At 36.7% G+C, this 26,336-nt stretch overlaps 1 protein-coding gene across 3 annotated transcripts in view; it reads left to right on the top strand.

The window, feature by feature from the left end:
• Positions 1 to 15,646: 15,646 nt before the first annotated feature.
• The window catches only part of SORBS2 (sorbin and SH3 domain containing 2), a gene marked incomplete at its 5' end in the record, with an annotated part of 72,473 nt that continues 61,783 nt past the window's right edge, over positions 15,647 to 26,336 (top strand). For 2 of the 3 annotated variants that reach the window (XM_082282097.1, XM_082282098.1), the window contains 3 exons: positions 15,647 to 15,707; positions 16,278 to 16,304; positions 17,293 to 17,417. In XM_082282097.1, coding sequence (XP_082138223.1) covers positions 15,647 to 15,707; positions 16,278 to 16,304; positions 17,293 to 17,417 — 213 coding nt within the window. The remainder of the gene's footprint in view (positions 15,708 to 16,277; positions 16,305 to 17,292; positions 17,418 to 26,336) is intronic. The other variant, XM_082282099.1, reaches the window with a different exon arrangement.

Below are 26,336 nucleotides of genomic sequence, written 5' to 3'. Positions count from 1 at the left end.
TAAAAATTAACCAGATGTCTAGAAGTTTTGAAAGCTAGCAGGTACAGGTAGTTAGCTTTAACACTTCTTATTTTCATGAGTTAACTATAATGGTTGGTAGGTCTTTCTTTGGCTATTTATATTAGGAAGAATTGTAGCTTGTTGTTGTTGTTGTTGTACATAGCATTGAGGCATGTTGGGTTTCATGAGGTCTGAAATCAACTGATGGTACAGTGCACATACGCATGTTGTAAACAGTAGTAGTGGCATTATTTTGATGTCTGTTGTATGGAGGAGTGAAGATACGTGAAATGAAAATTGCTGATTGTGCCCCATGGGAAAAGGCAAAATACAATATCAGCAAAACATTCAAATTCAAGCTTGCAAGGCTGATTATTCTGGTTTTCATGTGTTATACATGAGGAGTTTTCCTTTGTTTTGAGAGCACATAGTACTGCTGGTGTTAAATATCTTCTTTCCTGCAAACAGTTAAGTCTAATGGGACTACACTTATGCAAAGCAATGGTAAAATTCTTGAGAAATGGCAAAATGCGCTAGGAGTTAGTAAGATAAACTGCATGGTATAAGGCAGGCTTTATAGCAGGGATAGAAGATAGAAGTTTACAGCACTTGACTTGCTTTGAAGCCTGTCACTGATGAATCATTAGGTATTGAGGCATTATGGTATGTCAGCATGAAGATTGAAAGGCCAGAAGTATTTCTTGTGCAGCAGAACTGAAGAAACCATATGTCTGTTCAGATGAACAGTGAGTAAATCTACTTTAGCTTTTGCTTCCAAACTCCTTAATCTAAACTAAAATCTTACGATCTTTCCCCATTTCATTGCTCTTTAGTTCTTGTCACTTTGGGTTCACAGAATAGATGTGCAGATGTACCAACAAACCTAAATTGGAAGATGTGGCTCAAGGAAGGAGCCTGTCAATGCTTCCTCTCCTGGGAGGTCACTGAAGTAGGTGTGTCAGTAGTATTCTGTCTACAGAGCCAGAGTAGAGCTGATCTGAAGTTCAGCCCCTGTGTGGGTGTCAGGCTTTGACACTTACCTTTTGGCTGGAGAAAGTTAATTCTACTTGCTGATGCTGGAACACGCTTTGGAACAGAATCACACTAAGGCTGTTCAGTGAGTTCCAACTGTATTAGTCATCAGTCCATGCAGAGCTTGAAATGAATATAGTGGGAAAAGCTTGGGTTCAACTCTCCACCTTTTTAGACAGCAGAAATCTTCTGGTTGTTTTTGTTGTCTTCCTCGTGTGTAACAAGGCAAATTAAACTGGATGTGGTGTGCGAGAGAGTTGTGTGTCTGGGTTTATGAGGTCCATGCATCTATCCACACATGGCTTCTAAGTCTTCCCTCCTGTATGAATTCACCTACATCTAATAATGTCTGAGTATGTTGCCCACTTGGTTTTGGAAAGGTCTGTATTCCCTATGAGAATTTGTTACGGAACCTGTAAACCTTCAATGTTTCCAAGACCTCTGCATCTCTGTCAAACTTAGCCAAAATTGGCCACAGGTTTTAAGTACTCAGTAGGGGTACTGAAAGTTTTTCTGTACAATCCCTTCAAGTTATTATCTTAGAAAATAATAAGGATTCAAATCCTTCACTTGGTGTCTCTTTGTTAGTCTTTTAAGTTACAGGTATTCTTTCAGGTTTTATGCACGTGTTACAAAAAGATTAAAGCAAAATGCTGCTCCTTCAGCATAGTTAAAAGAATATATTAAGGAGTCTTACATCACTTCACACATTGGTCCAACTCTATTAGCTATATGTGACATAACCCAGTAGTTCAGGGAAGCATATTTTTATATTTAAGACAAAACCGATAGAGGGAAACAGAAATGGACTTTTCTTTCATGAATTAACACTATTCCCACTGATTCTATGGGGAGTGGTATTGACTCGTGGGGGAAAAAATCTGTATTGGAAGGAATTCTATTTAGGTGGAACTTTATGCATATTTAGTCTGAAATTGGTACATATTACATACTTAATAAAAAAGAGCAAGAATGCATTGTTTGTCATACTGTATAGAAGCAGAAAATTAGACAATACTTGAAGTATTCAAGTGACCAGTAATTTGCAAAGTCCTGGAAATGAGTGATGAAACTAAAACTTTCTTATGTTCCTGACAACTTTGGTAGTTACTGCAATGTAAAGAACCCAGATTTAAACCTCCAATGATGATTTTTTAACAGAAACATGGTTCTAATGATATTTGTTTGTCTTGAAAAAGATGGAGAAATAGTTGGATATTTTGGGAATATTTGTATCTTCTTGGAAATGAAACTTTAAAATAAAATTTTGAAGAACATCTAAAAGATTTGACAGGTGAATTCTGGGTACCATTGTTTAAAAATTGTAATTCGTAGAAGACAAATACTTAATTGTGATAAAACGAAAACTTTCAGAAGTACTAAGAACATGCAGAATACTTTTAAGACACTCTGTCTTACAGTGGAGTTTTTTGTAATTATGTCTGTGCACACTGATCCACTGCATGTTTACTTCAGTGACATGCTCTCATACAGTAATCTGCACTAATTTCCAGCCTACAGAATGAGTCCATTTGAACAAATACAATTCCTGTAAAACAACAGCAAAGGTAGAAGACAAAAGTACTGAACAAAAATAACCACCACTAAAGGCTAGAAATGTACAATTTTGTATTATTAAAAGCAGTAGTAGGTGCCTGGAAAAAAGGCTAAGAAATGTGAACTGGAGTCAGCAAGTTAATGGAACTTTTCTTTTAACCTTTAGTCAGTTAATGGAACTTTTTTCCTTTTTTATTTATATTTAAGTAGTAAAAATAATGAAAAAAATCACAAACACCACAAGCATGATTGGAATTATTAATAAAATTTTCTCTAGTAGTAGAGGAGGAGATGCAGAATGTAAGAGCAGCAGTCTGTCCTCCTCGTTCCTTGTGCAGCTGTAAAAATAACCAGTAAAATGTACAGAATGTTGTCAGCTTGAATAAGTTTCTTGGTATCCTCTTATACTTGCAGTATCCTTTTAGGAAAATGTTCTGCTACTGAAGTATTTGAGAAGTTTTTTGAGATGACAGCAAGTACCTATTTAGAACCAAATGCAGAAATTTTGTTCATTTTTCAGTACATAGCAAGTCAAAATAAGTATCTAGTAAAAATCATGCTACAAACAGGCAAAAATTTAAGCTTTGTGTGTTTTCTTTAGAGACTTAACTTGATACCAATTTAAATACAAGTGTTTGAACTTTTTCTACTGATGCTATGTGCAAGAACAAAGATTGATGTTAGAAACCTGCAGTTTAGAAACATGGTCTTTGCTTTTCCTATCAGACAATTGGTAAATTTTCTGTGTTTCATGAAGGAACATGGGAAAGGAAGATACTGATTTCTCTTAATCTTGCATTTTTAACATTCTCAGAAGAATTGCATTAAGAGAAGTGTCTGGAAAGAAGTTCCTGTGTCATCAGATTTATTCCCCTGCCTTCAGACAGTCACATTTTTCACATACATTTGTCAAATTCAGAATATTAAGTCTGACCAAAGCACTTGTGACAAGTGCTTCAGACCTTTTTTGTCATGAATAGAAATTGCCTTACGATTTTCAACTTACATTTAAGATACATGAAATGGTTAAGAGTGCATTTATTTCCTCCACTTACGTCCAATCCCTTGATGCGCTTATAGAGAATGTTCAGTCATAGACTCCTGTGATGGATTCTCTTGTATCTGATACCCTGAACATTTGTACATGGAAACTAGAACCACTTGGATTTTCCAACACAAAATCTTAGCAGTACATTGAATAACAATGTCAGTATTGTATTTGCTGAGGAAATAGGCTCAAATATCTGATCTGCTGTAGGTTAGATATCAGCCCAAGATTGTTTGTAATACTGCAGATGATCCAGGAAACAGAGGTTTTGTATGTAGAGATTTCTCTGGTCATGCACTTACTGCTGCTGAGTACAATGTGAGTTATCTGTTGTGTTCCAGTAGAAGTTTATGACCATGTACCAATTATTCCGCCACCCCAATTGTTTAATGACCTGATCAGTGCATTTGCAGATAATGTGCATGAGTAACGTGCGCAATGACACTGCACTTCTTAGAGCGAGGATGTCTTCACAACCCTGTAAGAAAAACTGAAAAGTTAAAGTTACAGAAACTGCGATGTCACTTGTCTCCCTGTGTTTGTCTCTTTGACTATCTATCTGAAAACACTTTAAGTAGAACTGGAGTTCTAGCTCCTGAGTGTTCAAATCCTTATAGGGTGAGGCAGTGTGGTCTGGGGGAAAACAGTATTTATGCTTGTGATTAACATAAAGCATAGTTCTGTGGGGCTTTCATAAAACATATGCTTATGCATATGCTGAGCATATGCCTTACTGTGTTGGATCTTAGTAAAGATGCCCTGCCATTTTGGGGACTTCTTGTTGCATGTTAATAAAATTGAAACATGGGGGAACCATTTTCATTATAAGCATCATCTACCTGTGCTCCATCAAACATTTTTTTATGCAAACAATATCTTTGCATCTAAGCTTTCTACCTGCTTATAGGCTCAGCAGGAGAGACTTCTTCTAGCAAGGCAGCTTCAGGACTGTTGTTTCTTTGTGTGAGTGTTGTTGTCACAATCTAACATTTTGGGGTTTATCAGTTTCCACTGCATTCTCATTGCTGTAGTTGTCCTGCTAACAGTAAACATCTGAAAGAATTTCTTTTAAATAGTGAGAGAAATAGTCAGCTTCACTGTAATTTCAGAACTAATGCTTCATACTTTTTTTTACCTTCCATCACTGAATGTATGAGTTGGCATATGAAGTACTGACCTGTTGTGGAGCAGGAATGCTCTGCAGAGTCTTAATGATGTGTGTTAAAAGAATATACTGCCACATGCAAAATAGAATCCTGCCAGGTAATAAATATGTGTTTGTGGATCACCTGCAATGTTTAAACTCACCGAATAAACAATCCTTGTAGTAAACTCACCCACTGACTTGTTTTCTTAGCTTTGCAGATATTTTCTCAAGTAGATTACTCTTTCTAGCTCAAACTGTGAAATTGGCAAACAACATTAATGAAAGTTTGACACTCCTTCTGATGCAAGTCAGGAAAGCTCCTGTCCTCTGCAAATATCTGGGAACTGCTCTCTACCTAAGAAAATGAAAATCTGTAATTTTCCAGCCAGACACATATCTATGCTGCTGTTGATCCATCTGCACTCTGTGTTCTAAATCAATTGCTTCTCTCACTAAAGGTCCTTGAAGTAGAATTCATTAAAAGGATGGTAACTGTAAAAAGCACATACTAGAATTAGATTTAGAATTAATATAAATACTCTATCAAAAAATTACATTTTAAACCTGCTTTTTATAATATCTTTTGTGAAATGGCAAAGAATAAATAAGAGGTAACTTAAAATCACAGAATGGGTAAGGTTGAAAGGGAACACATTGGGTCACCTGGTCCAACCTTCCTGCTCAGGCAGGGTCATCTGAGAGCACGTGGCACAGGATTGTGTCTGGATGGTTCTCCTGCCTTATGGTTGTAGGTGCTTGAAGAGCTGATCAAGAATGGAATTAAACCCCTAACAGTAAAGTCATGCATCTTGATTCATGAATAAACTGAGGGTGGGGAAACCTTCCTTGACTTCTCACTAACCCTTTTTATAGCTCCATATGAGTGTGGAACAGAAGGGGTGACAGAAGGTTTTCCTTCAGCACCCCCCACTTCAGAACTTACCAGGAACAGAAGTAATCACAAGTAGATATCAGGGTCTCTTGGAGAAAATAGAGCAGATGTCAATGAGATTCCCACAAGACTTTGCAGTAACCTCTTGCAATGCAAAGAATTTCTGAGCTAAGTTAGTCATTGTAATATTATCAAAAATATGTATTTAGTGAAACTAAATGTAGCAATGGTAACTGCAGTTGTATGCAACCCAGCAGACCCATTTTTGTGCGTTTGCACAGTCATTCATTTCCTGCTTCATTAGCTCTTCCAAATGAAGCTAACTACAGAAAATGACATGAAGATTAATCCTGGATTTCCCTCTGCAAAAGTTGGGCCTGCTACTGTCTTTAAACTCGCTGTTCTTTTACCTCAGCATCAAAGATCAGATGTGAGCTGAGTAGAAGACTTGCCCAATCTAGATGACTGATTTTGAAATCTCAATAATTCCTGTGGTGCTTTGTGTCCGCACAGTCCTTGCAGGCCTTCCTTCTGTCACAGCATTGGCTGTCTGAGAGCTGAGTATCGTAGCTGATCTTTGGGTTGCATTTGGCATCAGTAGTGTCTGATGCTTCCAGTGGAACATTCATCTCTCCTCCATCAGGGGCAAACCCATTCCCAAAGAACAATTTTCAGAAGGAAATCAAGAAGGAACCTCAGTACAAAACAAAACCAGCCCTTTGCTCCCTGTTCCTCCCCCCACCACTTCCTTCTTGAAGCAAGGATCTTAAAGACTGATTGAAACCATGTTGAATAAAGTCATTTCAGGCATATGGCATTTAATTTCATCGCATTCATTTGGCTCCTACCCCAGTATCATTAAGTATTTGAATGGTGCTGTAACTCCTTAGAAGCAGGGAATTCAAAATAATTTTAGTATTAAATACAAGGCCTGCTGTTTGCATGCGTGAGATTTGGATTGCCTTATTTACATGCATATGTTAGGTATGCAAGACTAAGTTGTTTTTTAGCAAAATTAGATTAATGTGGAAACGGTAGTGATTTGTATGAGGTCCCTCGGTGAGTGTCAGCAATGTAGCCTAAACGGTTCAGATAGAAATTCTTAGGAAGACAAAGCTATTGTGCTGAAACTGAGTTTTGTCTGTTAAAACTTGAGTAAGAGTTGAGCATGCTTTGGGTAAATATATCAAAGCCACCTGCTAGAAATCATTTTGGCTCTGCAATGTTCCAAGAGTCCTCTACTTGTTGGGTCTGAAAATAAATATCATGTTGCATTTCATAGCTTATACGTGGTACCATCAGCAATCCAGTTCTAAGCTAAAAGAAGGCTTGGAAATGGTGTCTCCTCTAGCAGTCTGAAAACACAGTGGGAATTTCAGGCGGTAAGAATATTCTGTAGCAGTTAAAGAAATCCAAAGTTTCAGTCTGACACTATATATCAAAAAATTTTTTTTACAAATAGAATATGCTTTAATTTTTAAAAGATCTTTTAAAAATTCTCAGGGATAGTTTGCTGATAGCTGCAGCATAAAAATAATGCAACAGAACTTCATTCACTGCCAGTTATTTATTTCCATAGTTCTCAAGAAGTTTAACATACATCTCTTTTTGTCACAAAACTGCCTGCATAATAACAGCAGAGTTCAGATAGTTTCTGAAAAACAGTAGTTTTTTGAAGCAGTGGAATGTCTGGCCTTGTTATGAGTACAAGAGAATACAGCAGTATACATGGTACCTCAGAGGTACAGTTAATTCAGGGTTCCTGTTGAGTCGAACTGGAATTCTGTTTTGATATTTTGTTTACTTGTATTAATGAGTACCTTGAGTCTCCCATCACAAAAATGGTCCCTTATGCATACCTTCCAACTTACTCCAACATAGCCAGGCAGTTTATATTTTTAATTTATTTTTTGAAGCTGTATTACATCACAAAATCTAATTTTCCCCTTGGTTTTATCCTGGGCTTGGTATGGGAACAGTGCAGTGGGAGAATGATTTTTTTCTTTTTTTTTTTTTTTTTCTTTTTTCTTTTTTTTGTTTTTTTAAAGCCCTCAGTATTTTGGCCTCTAGTGTGTCTGCCCATTTTCTAAAGTAAATTATAGTGGACAGTGTATATGTAACAATACAGCTAAGACTGGCTAGTGTGCAGATGCCACTTCATCCTGAGATAAAGCTGTGACATAAACTGGCAGTAGGTGGAAAGTAGTGTCTACTTTGTCCTGTGATATCAGTAGGCTGTTAATGTAGGATGCTATGAGTTTTCTGCAGTTGTAGTTTGGTTTGTTGTGTTTCACTATTTGTTTGTTTGTAAGTACTGTATAGAGTTGGGATATCTGAATAGATTCAAACTTTGTGTGCACTTTACATTACTTTGGTGCAGATTATTATCTTTCAAAAATGCGTTGGCATATAGTGACTTGGTTCGCTACCTAGTGATTCCATTAGGAGTTTTGATAAGGATTCCTGTGGGTGCCAAGACACATCCCAATTCTGTGCTTAGAAATACATCAAGCAACATTAAGAATTTCAGTGTTGTCTGTGGAGATACGTTAAATCACTGGATGAAAACAACCACATCTGCTCATAAGTCATTAAGAAAGACTTGGTAACTTTGGCTGCTTAGAAAATATTTGGAGAGACCTACTCTTTACAGCTTTTAGTTTGCACAAAGGAGTGAATAAACCTTATAAACATCTTTTAAAAATATTTCCATGTTCCTGTATGGAAAAAATTTTTAGTTTATAGTTTCGAGACCAGAAGTTAATCACTAGGGGTTTTTGTATCCCAGAGAAAATATTTACAACAGAGATATTAAACACTTGAAAATAGGGTGACTTATAATGGAAGTGCGAGTTCATCTTTAACTCTGGAAGGACAAGCAGTACCAATTTAATTAAAGCGGTGTTAAAATAGGACTGCCATTTGTATCACAGTGATTCTCCACCCCTCCAAAAAGCCCTGCTGCCATTTTGTACCACACATTCTTGTCCTGTGCAAATTAATAGATCGTTTTATTTTCCACAGGAAATCTGAAGACTTTTATAGCAAATCCTCCAGTGTCAAAATGAACACAGGTATGCTGCATCTGTGAGATTTTTTTTTTTAATGTGTTGTTTTGTGAGCAAAGAAAATCCCAAATTTACTAGAATTTTCATGAACAAATTGTACTTTGAGTGCTGAACTCAAAATAAGCAAGATACTTTAATAGTGTGCCTGCTTATGTGCATTTGTATTCCATATGTAAAATTTACATACATGTTTTTCTATGTATGGATATATATGGATACACAAAATAAAAGTGCATGTTTAGCCTTCTGTTCTTAATTTTATAGTATCAGTTTTGTGCGTGTATATGTTTTATGTGAAAATGCATAGTATGAGGGTATAGCAGTGATGGAAGAGTGTCATTAAAGCATCACATTTTCCTAAGAAAATGTGCATGCTTTTAAAATCCTTTATTTCCATTCTGTACTGTCACTAAATTAAGGGGCATATAAACACTGCCCTGTATTATAAACTGCACTTGCATATCAGCTGAGCATAATCTTGAGGATATGTTGTACTTACGGTGCTTTGTATTTTCTCTCAAGCTGCTGTAACAGATGTATTGACCAAATTAAGTACTCTGTAGAAAGTTATCTTCATGATCTATGACAGCATACTAATAGTTGCTCCTGAACTTCCGAAGCCTGTAAGATAGCGCTGCTGTTTGTGCTGGAAGAGGGAATAGGTCTCTTGAAAGCAGACTGCTGAAATCCTGGCCTCATTTAGGTGTAAATTTTTGGTTGCAATCAGCTCTTTAGGTGAACTGTCTGGTTTGAAGATTAACCTGTGGCCCAAGGATAGACATATCCATCCTTTCCAAACCAGTGGCTTTGTCACTGACCACAGTGCTTCACCATGATATGGTATGTGGGACCTGAGGACCAGAACTACCTTTGCAGTCTGATTTTCAGCAGCATGCTCTAACTCAAAGGGATTAGCTTTTCCATGGTATAGGTGCCATTATCTAGATCACTGTATTAATCAGGCTTCATGACTTCCTGTTGTCTCAGACATTCGGAAGTCAGTAGGAGCCGTTTTTTGAACATACATTTTAATACAAAGTTAAAATACATTAGCTCACTTGATACCACTACATTTGTAAATAGAACAAGCAAGAGAAATTAATTTCCTCATTTGAGTGTGTACTTTTGTTCCCCAAAGTTTTGGTTGTTCTTAATTGTTTATCCAAGGTGGTGTATTTTTCATTTATAAAAATACTATTTGATATTTTTCCCATCCTCTCTCATTTTTAGTGAAGGTGCCTTTCCTAAACATGTCATCCTATATAATTAAGATAGTACTAAAATAAGACTTGTTTAATAGAACTGTAATTTCAGAAGTAACTTGGCTAATCATCATACTATAATTACATTGTGCATTGCTGTCATATGAGTTAAAATCATGATAGAGGTAATTTATAGCTTCACGTTCAGAAAACGTGAATAAAGAGGTAAATTGCCAGTTTGTGCTACTGCAACCCTGAAGTATGACTTTTTTCAATGTTATACTAAGATTTTTCATGTAAGTTATGAATTCTCAAGACAAAAGACATAAGATTTAAATAATCTGTGGCTGAATGACTTCTCATGGGGATTGGGAGTCTTCTGATCACACAGGAGCCTTGAAAACAGACCTTAAAGACCTGAACATGCCTGAAATCCTCTCCAGTTACTTAGAGATATCATGATTTTAGGTTGAACTTTCATCTACTCTTCACTTAGACAGTGAAAACATTTTTTCATCTTCTGTATGCTTGATATTAGTGTGAATATTATCAGCTGCAGTAAAAGAAGGCATTCACAGAAAATGTGGCATTTCTTATCAGTTCCATTGATGTAGATTGTTCTCTGACTGTAAAAAAAAAATAAAAACCTGCGAGTAGGGTGTAAAAGTGGACACTTGCACCTATCCTTGCACTTACTTAAAGAGTTACTTCATTAAGAAAGAGAGTGACTCAGGTGGAAGCTGTTCTGCCTGGTGTTCTGTCTAGCTATTTTTTTTTTCCTCTTTCCTTTTTTTTTTTTCCTTTTTTCTTTCTACACTATGCTTTCTTTGAACATGAGTGCTACAGCTTTGGTTTGGGGTTGATGGGTTTTTTTTTATTTCACTGCTTTATAACAGGAATTTGTGCATGGTCCAGTTGGAGGTTATCAGATACTATTGATTTGCCACTAGTTTGTTTTAAAAATACATGTTTCATTAATGACTCCTGTAGGTAAATGAGCTCTCTAGTCTGATGCCAGTAACTGGTGGAGTGGTAAAGCTGGTGTATATGCAGCTTTAAAAGTAAAAAGTAAATCTACTGCTTAGAGCGGGCTCCTCTAAGCCAGTGTTCCCTGTGGCTGCAGACTTGGCAGTCTGTCTCAGCTAACCCTCCGGAAGATATTTTTGTCTACAGAGAAAATGTTTTGAAGAGCTTTGGTTTGCAATACTCTACCATATATGGGAGGGATTTTTTAGCATTTGATGTTAATTCTGTACCACATGTTAGGAAGGAATATTCAGCAGCATAAGGCAATGAAACATTTTTGCAAAAGCTAAGAAATAGAGGTAAAATATAGAGAAGGTTTTCAAAAGTATCAAGGGTACTTTGGCTCATGCTTCCTTTTGGAGTTCAAATGTCATAATTTTAAAATAGTAGTCTCATAGAATGTTGTGTGTGTTTTTAAACCCAGACTAAGCAATCATCAACAGAAAAGTATTTTAAGCTATATATAGGGGATTTCTTCAGTAAGTATTTCAGATATTTTACAGATTGATGAACATCATTAACTTGGTTGCTTGATTAACTAACTTACAGAAAACATGATCTGCCCATGAAGCTCACATCAGATTAAAACACAGGATAAATGTCGTTATTGTTCATTATACATATGTGCATGCATAGCTCATGTTGGAGGAGAGGTAATTGCATCGAGGAATAATAAATGGATAGAAGTTAATAGTTAAAACGGATTTTTAGTGTTCATCTGTAAATATTTTGGCTGAATTTCACACAGATCATTCTTGATAAATGCATCTAATTTTAAAGTTATTAAACAGGTTAGCTGTTTGCATTAAATGAAGTACATAAAAACAGCCAAGAGTGAAAAGTATGCAGTTCTGGAAGACTGCAAATATTATCTGTTTGTTAAAATTATTAATGGAAGCCATTACATGGACTGTTCTCTTAAATTTTGTCTGGGACACAAGAACAGAACTTCTTGGGTCTATGCAGAGTTCTGAATAGATTGTTAAGCCACTTTTAGATCACTGAAGTAAATTAGCTGGGCTTGAGTTCCAGGCATTCTACAAAAAATTGACTTTTTAGCAGCATGAAAGAACCAAATAATAGGTTTGTGTAGATTATGCGGTAAAAAGCTTGTCAGTACATCCAAAAAGGAATTCAGAGAAACAGTGGAAGGAGAGGAAGCCCAAGGAATAGCCTGCCCTGCCAGGATACTCCCAGGCCCATCATAGGAGCCATCAAATGCCTATCTATCTCCATAAGCCTGGAAGGGCACAGAGACACAAGGGCAGGCAAGAACATAAATTGAGAAGACCCAAGGAACAAAGGGTTTCCCTCATCCAGGGCGTTCCCAGGGCTGTCACAGGAGAGCCAGGCATTCAGTGAGTGGCAGACTCAATGTTTGAGCCCAGTTTCTGGAAGGATCCACTCTGTCCATGTGTGCCATTCTCCCTAGTGGACCTTCAGCCAGAGAGGGAAGGGGGGTGAGGCCGTTGTGCTGTGTTAGTGTGAGTGCTTGGAGCTCTCCATCCCATGTATGGATGGGGTGTATACATGTGTCTGCTGGGAATGCATTTCCAATCTCCCTCCTGGCTGGATCTGGGGACATAGAGAGGCAGCAGCTTTGTCTGCCGTGGACTGTTGGACCTAGCAGTATGTATTTGCTTCAGAAGGTCAGAATGCAAATAAGGAGTAAGAAGCCCTGATCTGAAGACTTCTAAACTTGAATTCACTGTACGGACAAAGGGAAAAATGGTGCCATTCACAATTACAGTGAATAGACTAATAATCAGCAAACATGTTTGGATGCCATTTTTCTTTTCTTTAATAAGCTTTAAGAGCTTATTAAGAATTTCTTGCCCCTGGCTGCTCTCTCTCACCTCTTCACACAAGGTCACCATCCTTTCATCTTTGCCCCCTTTGTTTATGCCACTGCTTTTACGGACTGTCTGAAATAGTCTTTTCAGAAACCCACCCCCTGTTCTTAAATGAAATGGTGGTATTTTGAATCGTCTCCATCTGGCTTTGGAGCAGGACCCAGCCAGTAGCCTATTTGTCAAATACAGATACAGCTCACTCAGGGTGATGCTGTTTCTAGTGGGAGCAGCTGTTGGGGCTGTGAATTTAGGGGAAGGGGTTAAAGGTGGAAACAGAATTAAGAGAGGGAGAGAAAAAGAAGCTGCAGTTGCATTTTAGGCAGCTGTTTTGATTGTGAGTTATTGCTTAGTTTCACGTTCTAGCATTGCCTGCAGACCTTAGCTGATTCCGGTCTCCTTTGCTTCAATGTTAAAACAATACCTGGTAAGACAGGGCTCATTCCTGAAGAATTTTGCAGGTCAAAAGAGTTGGGAGCATGTAAATACATATTTGTGCACATATTTGTTATATATACAAGCATTTTGTATAGATTGTTTCACATATCCTCACTTGTTCCTTAAGTAACAGCTATGCAATATTAATTGCTTTTAGTTTGCAAGGGAAATGAGCAGAAGATCATTAATTCAGTTTCCAGTACTGTTTCTTAATACTCTACACTCCACTTAATGGGAGCCTGGCCTGAACATAGATGGGAAGATGGAATCCATCGTGCATAAATATGTGCTTGCCCACATACATTCATATTCTACTAGAAATTTTGCTCAACTCAATATCGTATAAATGGGAGGTTATGTCTTAATTGAATGCTAATTGGATCTCATTATGTTGTACAGATACTGATAATTAATGCGGGTACAGACTTGTGAATATATATATTTATATTATATATATAGGGGTAAATATTGTATGTAGTCAGGTACAATCTGTTTTATTTATCTTGTATAAAGCCAAAACACTTTGCTAGATTATGGGTCCATGAAGTATAAAACTCTGACTCAGTTCAGTTACATTAAAAACTAAACTGAAGCAGAATTTCCTGAAGTTAAAATAGTTAAATATTTGTAGTCAGCTTCTCGTTGTCTTCACTTTGTCTATCATGAAATTCAGGAAGGTAGCTCTTGAAAAATTACAAGTAAAGTATCACTTTGTTTGAATAAGAGCTGTGACAGTATAAAAAATTTTTTTGCCTGTTAGCTTATATTAAATGTAGTATGCTTTCAAAGTCTGCCAATATTCAGATTGGAACAGAACCTCAGTATCAACACATCATCAGATCTCATTGGAATTACCTCTGATGTATGTTGATGGTGGGGGAAAAGGAATACAAGAATGGAAAATGTGATTTTAATTACCATTGCCATTCTATATTTATGTAAGCAAACTAAAACAAATGTGCAGATTTGATAGCCATTGCCTTAGTTTCACGTGTACAATGCCAATAATTAATGGCAGGTAATGTATTGCTTTCAACTACTGCTGGCTGAAAAAATTTGGCCTTTTGCCTTGAGCCTTGAAGTTGGCAATGAGTCTTTGGTACCACTTACATCGAGGCAGTGGCTCTGATGTTTGCCAGTGTTAACAACTACTTAATGCATATCCTACAGGACCTGTGGCCAGGGGAGTATTGGAAATACTGAAGGAACAGGGGAATATTGGAATGAGCAAAGAAATAGCAGGAGCTCACTTCTCTTAGAGATGTGGGTTAAAGATGACTCTGTGGCTCAAATTACTGCTATCTTACCAAATACTTTCTGCAAATAGGTTGCAGGTCTTCATTAAGAACTTAATTTTATAAAACTCCCTGTCATAGGTCACAGAAATAAAAAATGCATTTATCATGCTTGTAGTTCCTGACTTCATTGAAGCACTGAATGAAATTTCAGTAGTATCAAATATTACAGTTAAAATAATTATTTTAGTGAAGAGCAGAAGAATATTCTTGCTAAATATAATTGGGAAAAATATTTATTAAGTTTCTTTTACAACTATGCTAGAGTTGCTACAAAGCTAAGTTGTGGGAAAGCTATCCTCTAATAATAAGAGAGTATTTATAAAATGCAATGGCAGCTCCAGTGAGAGAGAAGTAGAATAAAGAAAGAAAGGAGCTGGGCAAGATCCTGAAGGAAGGTTTTTCTCTATACCTCATTTTTTTTAATTATTCTAGATTTCTAGTCATTGCCTCAGAATGTTATTCAGTTCCAGACATACTTTTTTTTTTTTTTTTAACTTAGATTAAAAAGGAGGAGAGGGACAACCAGTTTGTTCCATCAAAATGAAAAAAAAAAAATTATGCCTTCACTGGTAATTTTGTTTCTTGAGCATAAAGGATCCAAAAGACTGAAAAAAAGTACTTTGTCAGCTGATCGAACATGAGCTTAGTTTATGAATGGTGTCTTTCTAATGCATACAATGAAATCATTTTACAGTGCAGATTATTGATTAATATTATTTTGGAATGCTTAATCCTTTATCTTGATTACTTGTTTGCTTTTACTAATTAGCTGTAATTAAGCAGTCTTTCAGATAACAGAGTGTATATATTTCCCTAGGGGTTTAAGTATTAAATACAGCTTTCTTCAGTTATTTTCTATGAGGTTTATTATTTAAAGCTTGTGAAATTTTATGTTTTCTGCAAATCTGCCAAACTTGCGAATTCACACATTTCTGCAGCAGTTCCCTAACTGCATGCTTACTTTCATACATGTTTGGCATATCTCACACTGTGATATGTTGCATGTGCTTGCTCCCTTTGTCTGGGGCTGCTGTCTGTATTGTTTTGTGCTTCCAGATAGCGGTGGGTGTGCTCGCAAACGCGCTGCAATGTCTGTCACATTAACAGCTGTGAAGAGAGTTCAGAGTTCTCCAAACCTATTGGCCTCAGGTATAACCACTAACCATTGAGATACAACTTCTGAATGGCTTTTTTGTAGTTGTGCATTCCTGCCATATTACTTTGCAACGAGGAGAAGGGTAACACTGTTTTCTATTCCACTGACAGATCTATTACTTCTACAATACTTTTTAAAAAGTGGTGATAATTTCTCTCTGCCTCTGCTTAGTAGCCATTCATGAAAAAAATAATAAAACATGAATTATGTGTAAATTCATTTTGTCCTTGATATGTATTTTGGATCTCACATCCCCTGTATTTTTTTCAAGATAACAAAGCATGAAAAAGAGGTTTTGTTTATTACAAACTTTTTATTGAAACTTGATTTAAAACCTCTTCTCAAGGAAAAGAATCTGAGTGTTGCTGTAAAATGATTGTCAGAAGCCAGATTAACTTTAAAAAATCATTTATGAAGCATGTTTACCTAAAAATATTCACAACAATAAAAACATACTAAATCTTCATTAGAGAAGCACACTGCTTCTTATCAATACTCCTGTGTGGTTTTTGCAAAATTAATTTATTTCTAACACAAATTAATATTGGATATTTCTTTTTCAGGGTCTGATTCTCAGTCTCCAGATTCAGGTAAATAAAACACTGTATTATTTATGTATCAGTGTAATACCATATAAGTGGAGGAATTACAACAATCTTCTATTTATTTGATTTCATTGCTCCATACTTCCTCATTCTTCAAGGAAAGCACACCTGAAATTATAATCCTAATTGTTAATGGTTAAGACCTCAAATTCAGATCTCATTTGAAAGCATTTATTTCCTGTAACACAGAGTATGTTGTCAGAAAAAGGAATTTTGTGGGAAAAATCAGACTGCTAATTTGCCACCTTTAGCTTCATCACTGTGGCACCATTCGGTGGTACTTGCTATTTCCTTTTTGGTGTCTTACTCAGGATTTCAAGTTCTGCCCACCTCACTTAGGAGCCTGCTCACATAATGTGTTACTTTTCCCAGCCTCTTACAGTATTTTGTCTTCAACATCTCCGTGTATGTTTGGCCAACGCTTTGAGGGCATTCCAGGTCTGAGGATAGAGAAAAAAACATGGTTGGTTAGTTGGAAAATCGAGGTGTCATTCAAATTCAGCAATAAGATACATTATTGGAACAACTAATTGAGTACTGTGGTTAAATTTTGTGAAACTGCCATGACCAACTAACTTTACATGAGCTGAGATGTTTTTCAAAATCCACCACAGCTGTGAAGTTCAAGAACCTAACCTGAAAGTGAAAGAACTTGAGCCTGATTTATACAGGGGCCAAAGCACCAGCATCTCAAAAAGACTCTCAGGGTTAAAATACATAGTCTGTATGAAAGCTGTGGGAAGATATCAAACTGCCCAATACCAAGACTTTTGGCAATGCTTGAATTGTCTAAATTTTAAAGATCAGTATTTTGTAGAGTAGCAGCTTTAGCCATGTTCTTGTAACTTCCATGGTAAAACAGCATCATTGTCAGTTGTGTAATTTGTTTAGTAGCTGGGTTGCTATGTTGAGAGCGCTGTAGATGTACTAATCACACCACAAAAATGGTTTCATTCTTTTTTATTTACAAAAGCTTGGCAATCTTACAATAATGGAAGTAGAGAAACGCTGAATGGAGACGCCAGCAGTTCATCTCTTTCAGCAAAAGGTTTTAGGAGTGTGCGGCCAAATCTGCAGGATAAAAAATCACCAACTCAGGTAAAACTGGACACACCACATTTATTGCTATGCCATTGCTGGGGGGGTTATTCTGGTGGGGGAGCACATATAGGTGGGATACCTCTATGAAATAGTGTCCTGATGTCTTCCAGATAGTGTCACCTGTTCATATGGGTCACTACAGACTGGTTTACTGCATAGATAAAGCATACTCCGCACAGGCTGTATGCCCCCTGGTTAATTACCAGAAATTGCTTTCAATGAGTAAGACAGACAGCTAAATAAAACTAGGTCATACACAAGTAAAAGCTTTCTAGGAGTGTTCCCAGACTTCAAAGAGTATTTATTAATAGTTTACACTTGGAAAAGTGCACCAGTCATCAAAATATTTGAGAATTAAAATTTATTAATTATACAGAATAAAATGCTTCTGCCTGTTTTGTGGAACAATGTAATTAGAGCACACTAGAAACAGAAACAACCAACAACAAAAAATCAAACAGAAAACCCCCAGACACACTTGGAAACATCTTTATCTGTCCAAAAATTATCAACATACTAATCTTAATACACTCTCTGTTACTACTTTAATTCAAAGGTTTAAGAGGCTCTGTGTTTTATATATGTGTGCTATGTTGTGAATAATTGCTTCCTATCTAAGATCATGGAGTACTTAGATACCTGAATGCTTTCACAGCAATAATTCTTGTTCAATGTAATAATTGTTTTTTAAAAGAAAACGAATAATTGTGGGCTCCTCTCTCATCCTTTCTGATCCCACTTTACTCCAAGGAAATGGAACATCTGGCTGTTTAAACAGAAGCTGCACAGGAAATGGTGGTGGGAACCTGACCAATTTAGTTGTCCATTGAGTTGAGCAATGTTGAGATGAAGCCCTTTAATTTGCAAGTTCCTTTATTTAAATATAAAAGTAAAACTGAACTGTATCTCCTGCTAACATTTACTTTCTTTCTGTTTCTTCTTCAATGTTATTTTGCTGTGTGTGGATGCTTTTGGCAAATAAGGCACCTCTGCCACCTCCTAGAAAAGAAAGTTTTCGGAAAGCAAGAGTAACTAATCACGGGAACGAAATTAATCTCCAGGCAGTAACTGCTGATCCAGCTAAACACCACCCCACAGATACTGCCTATTACACTAGCGAGACGTCTGTTCAGGAGACAATGTCTTCCCAAATATCTAACACAAGTGTGTCCTATGCACAAAAAATCATTAAACCACTGACCTCAATCTCCAGTGCAGACACGAGCACAGTAGCTGGCGTTAGTACTACTCTCCATCAAGGCCAAAGGCAACAGTCTCAAAAACGTAAAATATCTACCCTGAAATTAACCCGGACACGTGACCCAGCAAGTAGCATTCCTTGTAATTCACAGCAACAGCTCAAGCCTGTTGAAGAGCCAGTATTTCCAGGAGGGCCTGTCTCACCTGCCTGTAACCCCATGCCTGAGATACACATAGCGTCTCTTTCCGTTCAGATAGTTCCCACCCCTGACAATAAAGCAGAGCCTGAAATCCAAGATCATCCACCTAGTATTTCTCCAGACACTTCAAAGATGCCTTCAAAGGATTTGGGACAAAAGTCTACAGTTCTTCCTTCTTCACAGGCTGCAGAATGCCATGTGGTATATTTAATTTTTCCATCTTTTATTTTAGATCTTCATGAATCACTTAATAACCATCTGTTTAGTTATACTTACATTACCAAAGTTAGATCTTGTGTTTTCTGGGTAAAACTACCTGTCACATGGATCAAAACAGAAATGAACAGAACCTGAAGGTTTTGGAAGGTTATTGGAAAAATAAAATTATCTAGCTGAGATGGAAGGCAGAATTCTTTGTTCTTCTGCTAGCACTTTATGAAGTGCAAATGCACCACAAGAAATTATTGTACTCTAGGTGATGCATCTGCTTGAGTGGCTCTTCCTAGAGAGGATTGCATTAGAGAGTTATGCTGCCATAGATGCTGGAAGGATCAAGTACGGATAGAAAAGTTTAGGTTGAGTTGGGGGGAGCTTAAATGCAGCTCTGCCAGTTTGCTAGGGCCACAAAAAATACATTTTGTCAGTCAGTGCTTTCTGCAAGACTGGGCACTGCTGCCTCCTATGTGTCCTGTGCAATAGAGCTTTTTAAAGAAAACAGGTTGGTAAAATCTTTGTCAACAACCTCCATATGAAACATCACTGGGCACTGAACTTCTACTCTCTTTTTTTCCCCTATACCTTATGCCTACTGAAATGAAATTTCTTATACTGATCTCATGTAGGAGAAATGGGAATATCAGACACACAGTATAGGACCCGAGGAGTCTGAGCAGTATTCGTCGCCATTCAGAAACTCATTGGGTCAAATGAAATAAGCCTGGGCACAAGAAAGCAGCAGTGAATACATACTAGGCAAAAGGAGAGCTCTGAATAGACTTTGTCCGTTCTACTCTGCTTTACCTATCCACATTAGGATTTTTCTATTTAAAAAGATAATTATTCCACTATATCTGCCAATATACCATCTTATCTGTGTTTGAAATGGAGGTAGAGATTGCTGTAGGTCTAGGCATATCTGCCTCAAAGCTTTGTCTGAGTGAGAATCCCATCATGGCATATTTGTGTTCATCTAGTTCTGCTGGAATTATTGAGGCTGCTCTGAAGTAAATACAGCACTATTGACAGCCCTATTGTCAACAGTAGTAACACATCTGCTTTTCCAGACTGTGGTTCTTTCAGAGCATCACATTCAACCACGTCTCTACTCTGGAAGCCATAAGTAACTGCATTAAAAACAGGATAGCTTTAAAGTTGGAATACATCTGTCTCCCCCTTCAACTCCCAAGTAAAATTTTTGATCAGAACAAAGCTCTGTGGAATTATATGGCAACAATCCGCAGTGCTCCTTTTGAATTCTCTCCGTTAAAAAATAGGAGCACAGAAGGATTAATCACTTTTGTCCTTCTCAAGACTAGGCACTATCAAAACTATCATCTTAAGTTCTTCATTTAGGCTGCATAAAATTTAGAACATTTTGAGAAAAACAAGTTGCTTTAGCTTTTAGAAGAACCAGTCTGCTACTCAGTGATTTTTGCCAGCTAAAACAAGTCAGTTCAAGCAAGAGTCACAGTAAAGAATCCATGTCAGAAACAATAAGGAAAGCTGAGCAAGAGGTATTTCTGATAGATGGGGTAGATATGAAGATTATAGATGACAGGCTTGCAAGTCTTTTAAATATGGGCATCAAAGGATACTGTCAAACAGCAGAACAGGTGTGGCCAGTACAAATTTTGTGTCTGTTATCTTTTCACTTAAAAATAGTTGCTCAGCCTGTTAGAATATGATGCATTATATGTGGTCAGAGAAATCAAAGTGTTTCTCAAAACAGAAAGTATGATAGCGAACAAAGATTACAGGAAATACCTTTTTATGATCAAGAATAATACTCAAAGTCTAATCAGAAGGACTAAAAATAGTTCATCTTCAAGTTACTATTTCTTAGAATTTTAAAAGTCAAAACATATTTTGCATTTTCTTTTTAGTTTAGAATCTAGTTTAGTTTCACTTCGAGCTGAAAAAATCAGAAAAGTATCTGTGGCTTATTTGGCAATTCTGCACTTACTTTTCTGCCTTTTCATTGGTTTCAGCGTGTGGGAAGCACTATCAGGAATTTGGCAACTGGGTTGCTCTAAATGAAATTATAAAAATTTGGGTCGATCACAGAGATCATTAAGGAATGTAGCCATCTTTTCAAGCTGTATCCCTTTATGGATCTCTTATCTGTAAAATTCAGTTGACATTTTCTGTACTGTTCAAATTTGAAATAAATTCTGATGAAGGGGTGTATTTGGCATCACAATTGAGTCGTGGAACCAGTGGGTTTTGTAACTCTTTGCTAAAATACATATCTAAAACTAGAGTACAAATCAGCATGTGAGGTGGTGTAAAATTCTGCATCAGGTGAGGTCCCAAAATGAAGATGCCATGAGCTAAAATTAGAAATAAAGGCTGCAGCTATATGTTTAAAAAGATTTATTTTCTGACTCAGATCTCAGTTTAAAACCTTGAAGCTATTCTAGCTAATCCCAAATATTAGTGCTATATGTCATAGTATTTGCAAAGTTCATGATTTTTCTCACATAGAAAATTAATTTTCAGTATACTATGCAGGATAGTACTTTCATTTAAAAAATTGTTTTAGATCTGCAAGCACTACAGGACTTTGTATATGAGTTAAAATACTTTTGTACATACAGCTTATAGGTTGTGTGTCAAACTAAGTCCACAAAGGACGCTCTCAGACTGTAAATTAGGCCTGCCAGCAATGTTCAGAGCTGCCACAGAAACTCTCAAAAAAACAAATACGTTTGGAAAGGTGCAACTCTCCTTCTGCATCTGGGTTTATGTATGTGAAGGAGAATGAGGTAAGATAGGTAATCAACACTCCTTAAGAGGTGGTAAATGAGAAATACTGTCCATGTGGGGGTATCTGTGTCTAGCCAACATGTACAACTATATTATGTCACAAAGTATGGAAATCTACAGCCCAGAGAGAGCTTGTGTGTTCCCAGTTAATGTATCTTGCTATGTTTGTGCTCCTATTTGCACTTAATTTCATTGCTTGTCTGTTGAAACTTTAGGAGCAAGCAGAAGTGTGCTATGACTCACCAAGTGACATTTTGTAAACACTCCTACTCAGAGAAAGGTTAAACTCCTTGAAAGTATATATGGAAATAGAAGCATTCAAGTTACTCAATACTAGGGGTTTTTACATTATTACAGTCTCTTTGTACCATACTGCAGATGCAGGAGAAATAACTGCATCTATTTCAACAGAGAAATTAGTATTTGTTAGTATGAAACCAATGGAGGTAAATTTTCTTGTCCAAATTTCTTATTAGAAGTTATGAACCAATGAAGAATTCTGAAGTGCATCTTCAGAAATAATCACCTGATACTATTATTTTGTTCCTGGGTTCCTAAGTGTCCTATTGTTCTAGATACCACTCTCTAAAACTGAGGTTGCAAAGCATTTGTTCTCTTATTTGAATTCCTCAGATGAGTTGAACACGTGGTTTAGTCCTGATGTCCTGGAGGAGTGAAACATCTGTAACAGATGTTTATGAAGGTGTTTCTTTTGACAGCCTTATAGCTGTTGAAAAGTGCATCAAGGAAAATAAACCTGGAATTAAAAAAAAAAAATTCTAAATCAATCCATCTAGTACATTTCCAGGTTTTAGGTATTGACAATATATGGTGTGATATAGAAGAAAGCGAAAACCAGTTTCAGCATTCTGGAGACAGATGTGAAGCAGAGAAAATTGAGCATGTATTTTTCATTTTAAGTTCTGCATCACTAGTATTGTTTTAGACAAGGGCTGAACTCCACCTCCTGATACTGTGTCTAGAATTAGAGAGCTAGGTAGAAAAATGGGCATTGAAATATAATTTGCAGCATTAGTTTGAAGATTTTGAAATCAGCTTTTAACAATTGAAAATAGAGGTATTTTTACCCATTTATGCAAATGTATGGGTGTAATTTGATTGTTGACTACTAAACTCTGCTATGTATTAACACAATGAGTTTATTCACTTATCTCTGATTCTCCTTATCTGTGTCTTGACTGTTGAAGCAAGGCCAGTACTCTGGTGTCATTAGTAACCTCACACCACTCCCCACACATCTTGCATAAAAACGATATGACTGATTTGGAAACCCGTACTGGGGTCACCTGTCTGCTTTATGTGAATTGGAAAGCATCTGTGTTCTTCAGGCCTGACATTTTACTGTTTGATGGAAGAGAAGCATTTCAACAGACCAGCAGAAAGCTGCTCTTCAGACCTTCAATTCACATCAAGACTGATGACATTTGTCTCTCTGTCTCTCAAGTGTTGCTCCACAGCCCAAGATAGCCACATAGTCTAGCTAGTTTTTCATCAATCTAATTGATTAAGTACTTGTTTGGCATTTAATCCGCCTGACTTCTGCTAGCATTTCTTGGGCTATACCAATAACAAACCTAATCTGAAGCATGCTAAATGGAACCAGTATTGAAAGTTTTCTGGAATGCATTCAGCCTTGTCTTTCTCATATTTTTCACTGTGAAAAATATAAGAAAATATGATTCATATATGAGATTTCATGCACAGTGAAAAATATGGGTAAGTAGTAGCCAGTTGTATGTGTTTGAGATTACCAACATTCTTTTTTTTTAAAGCAGTGTAAATCAGTTTTCAAAAATAATGCTGTTTTAAATCCCAATTTCAGACACTCTTTCCCAGAGAGATACATACAAAAGAATTCTAGAGCCAGGCAAAATAAAAGTTCTGCTCTGCAAAGCCAAGAAGCTTCATGTTGGGAATCAGTACCTAGAATTGCTGCATTCCTTCCTCCTGCCTTGTAAGAGTGATAACTTTATATTCTTTCTAAGAATTTGGCTTGATGAAATCAGCTGTTATTTGCCAAACACAATGAATTAAATTCTTTAAAATCTCCGTTTCATTAGCTCTCTGGATGCACCCTGAATATCTGTTCTTGTGTTGTCCATCCCTTCTTTACTCAAGCATGCAAGAAATCTTCTCAGTTCAAAGCCAGAAGATTTACTAGATTTCTCAACTCTCCAAAATTTCCTGTTATTTTAACAATATAGAGATTAATTTACACATTCTGACTCAATCATATGTAACTTTTCTTCTGGGGATGCTGAGAGGATATCTGGTCTCAAGAACTTCAGAGCTTCTTTTTGGCTCTGCCTCGTAACTACGGTATGATCTCCTGGTTCCTGTCTTTTGTTGGAGATCTTGACATGAGGATCTGATGACATAGATGATGAGAATCATCATGAATGATGATTCTGTCTTCCCTTTATGTATCTGTGAGGGGAAATTACAGTTTCTTAGTGTGTATGTAAATGCACACATCTTAAATCCCTGATGTATTATGCTGTATAATCATCTTAATTTCTCATGAAATTATTTTTGATAGTATTTCATTGTTCTTTTGAAGTTTCCACTGGCAAATTAGTTCTGTCTGTAAATACTATGTCCTTTTACAGTCATACACTCAATACATATTGATTATTTTGATCAAGAGGTAATCTGTTCAGATTTCCTCTATGAAAAGATTAAATTGAGGGGCAGGGGATGTTCAGTAGTAGATTTGAAATATTGCTGTGAATAAGATTTGGATTTTAAGCTGTTTGACTAAGTTCCTTCACTGTTTTAGCTGCAGATTTTAACAACAGCTTTTGCCTATTTTTGTGTACCCTAGAGATCCAGTGATGCCAAAAATTTCTTTTGAATCAATTGGTAATAGATATCTGTTCACATACTTAAGATTCTTTTCTGTAATGCTTATTCATAGGGATGGTCTCATTGACTTCAGTAAGGTTATTTGTGTAAATTCTAGTTGATCTCAACAAGAATTATGCAACTGGAACCCCAGTGACCTCTTATAAGTAGCATAATCTGGGTTGTGTTCCAAGTCTTCCATAAGGGCTTTAGAAGATATTTTCAGATTTTGGATTAAAATGCCATTTTGGCATTTTAATCTGATGGCTTGAAACATTTTTTGAATGATTAAAGACATCTGCCTAGTCTAAGCATAGGGAATAACCATATTACTAATAACAATGTGATATGTATGACTGAATGTTGCTTTTTAAAGTAGTATTTACTACATATAGTATCTTACTGTCCTCTGTTTCATGTAAATTTAAAATCCCAAAAACGCTTTCCCAGAAGCTATTCCAGATTTCCTCAGCCCTATCAACAGTGAAACCATTAGTGCTGAAGTAGGCAGTATTTTGAATACTTAAGAATTGATTGAAAGCTTGTGGTTAATAGGCAGTATAGAAGGATTTGTGCAGCTGTTTAACAGATATTAGATGCCAACATGCTTTAGTTCAAAAAGAAGTTGCAGAGGCAAAAAGCCAGTTGCAGGACTAGTTTAAACTGAGTGTCCTGTGACTGATTTGAAATAACAGAACATAAAGCTCATATATTGTGTGGCAGTTTTCAGAAGCACTCTCATGAGACTGTTCCCTTCTACTTTTAAGGAACTGTGCTGAATCCAAACAACTAACATGTTTTGTTTTCAGTGTGTCCTGTTCTTGTGCTCCCAGTCTTCGTTCTCCAGATTTATACCAGTTACTCTAACAATCCTTATGTCTTCTAATGTTGAAAAAGACTTCTATGCATACACCTTATAGAGTAGGTTGACAGGGTGCTTCCAGGGTGCTTGGAAATTCTAAGATCGTCCAAATATTTTTATTAGAGAGGCAGTGGAGAAGATGGCAAAAAATTCCACTGCCGATTACTTGCAGATCATATGAACATTCATTAATAGTGTTTCTGTATAGCTGGCAGTCCTGCCCATCTTTATATTACAGTTAATTTCAAAACCATACCTGTCCTTGACCAGAAAAAAGTGTAACATTTACAGAGATCAGACTTGCAGATAGATTTTTTTCCTTTCAAACTGAATGGACATGACATTCTCTAGCCTCATATTTTTGTGAGGTATAAAGTAGTGTGAACCCTCTCAATGCACAGTGGAGATCATTAATATATGCAGTACATTATGAATATTCATCCTCAGCACACTATGGTTTCTGGCATTGCTTCCACTAGTATTTTATGCATTCATTTCTTTCATGTTGTCCTAATAAAGTGTGGTTGATTTATTTCCTAATCTTAGTGAATGTGAACTTCCTCGGTTGGCTGAAAAACTTACACTTTTGTACTTCCCCTACACCCAGCAAGAGGCGAAGGGAAAAGTTCTTTATTCATTAAGTAATCTGTTTCTTTTCTTATTTTTTTTCCCCTCAAATCTCAGCTTGGAAACCAGAAAGTAACTGCCCCTGTGATGGAGGTAAATGCTTCACAGACACACAGACAAACAGCAACAGAAGCTTCTCCACTGCCTCTTCCTTCTCCTGTGGTACCAGTTAACAGA

This window comes from Coloeus monedula (assembly GCF_965178545.1).
Source record: "Coloeus monedula genome assembly, chromosome: 5".
Lineage (NCBI taxonomy): Eukaryota > Metazoa > Chordata > Aves > Passeriformes > Corvidae > Coloeus > Coloeus monedula.
The sequence above is the reverse complement of the archived record's forward strand: the minus strand, read 5'-3'. Positions and strand labels throughout refer to the sequence as shown.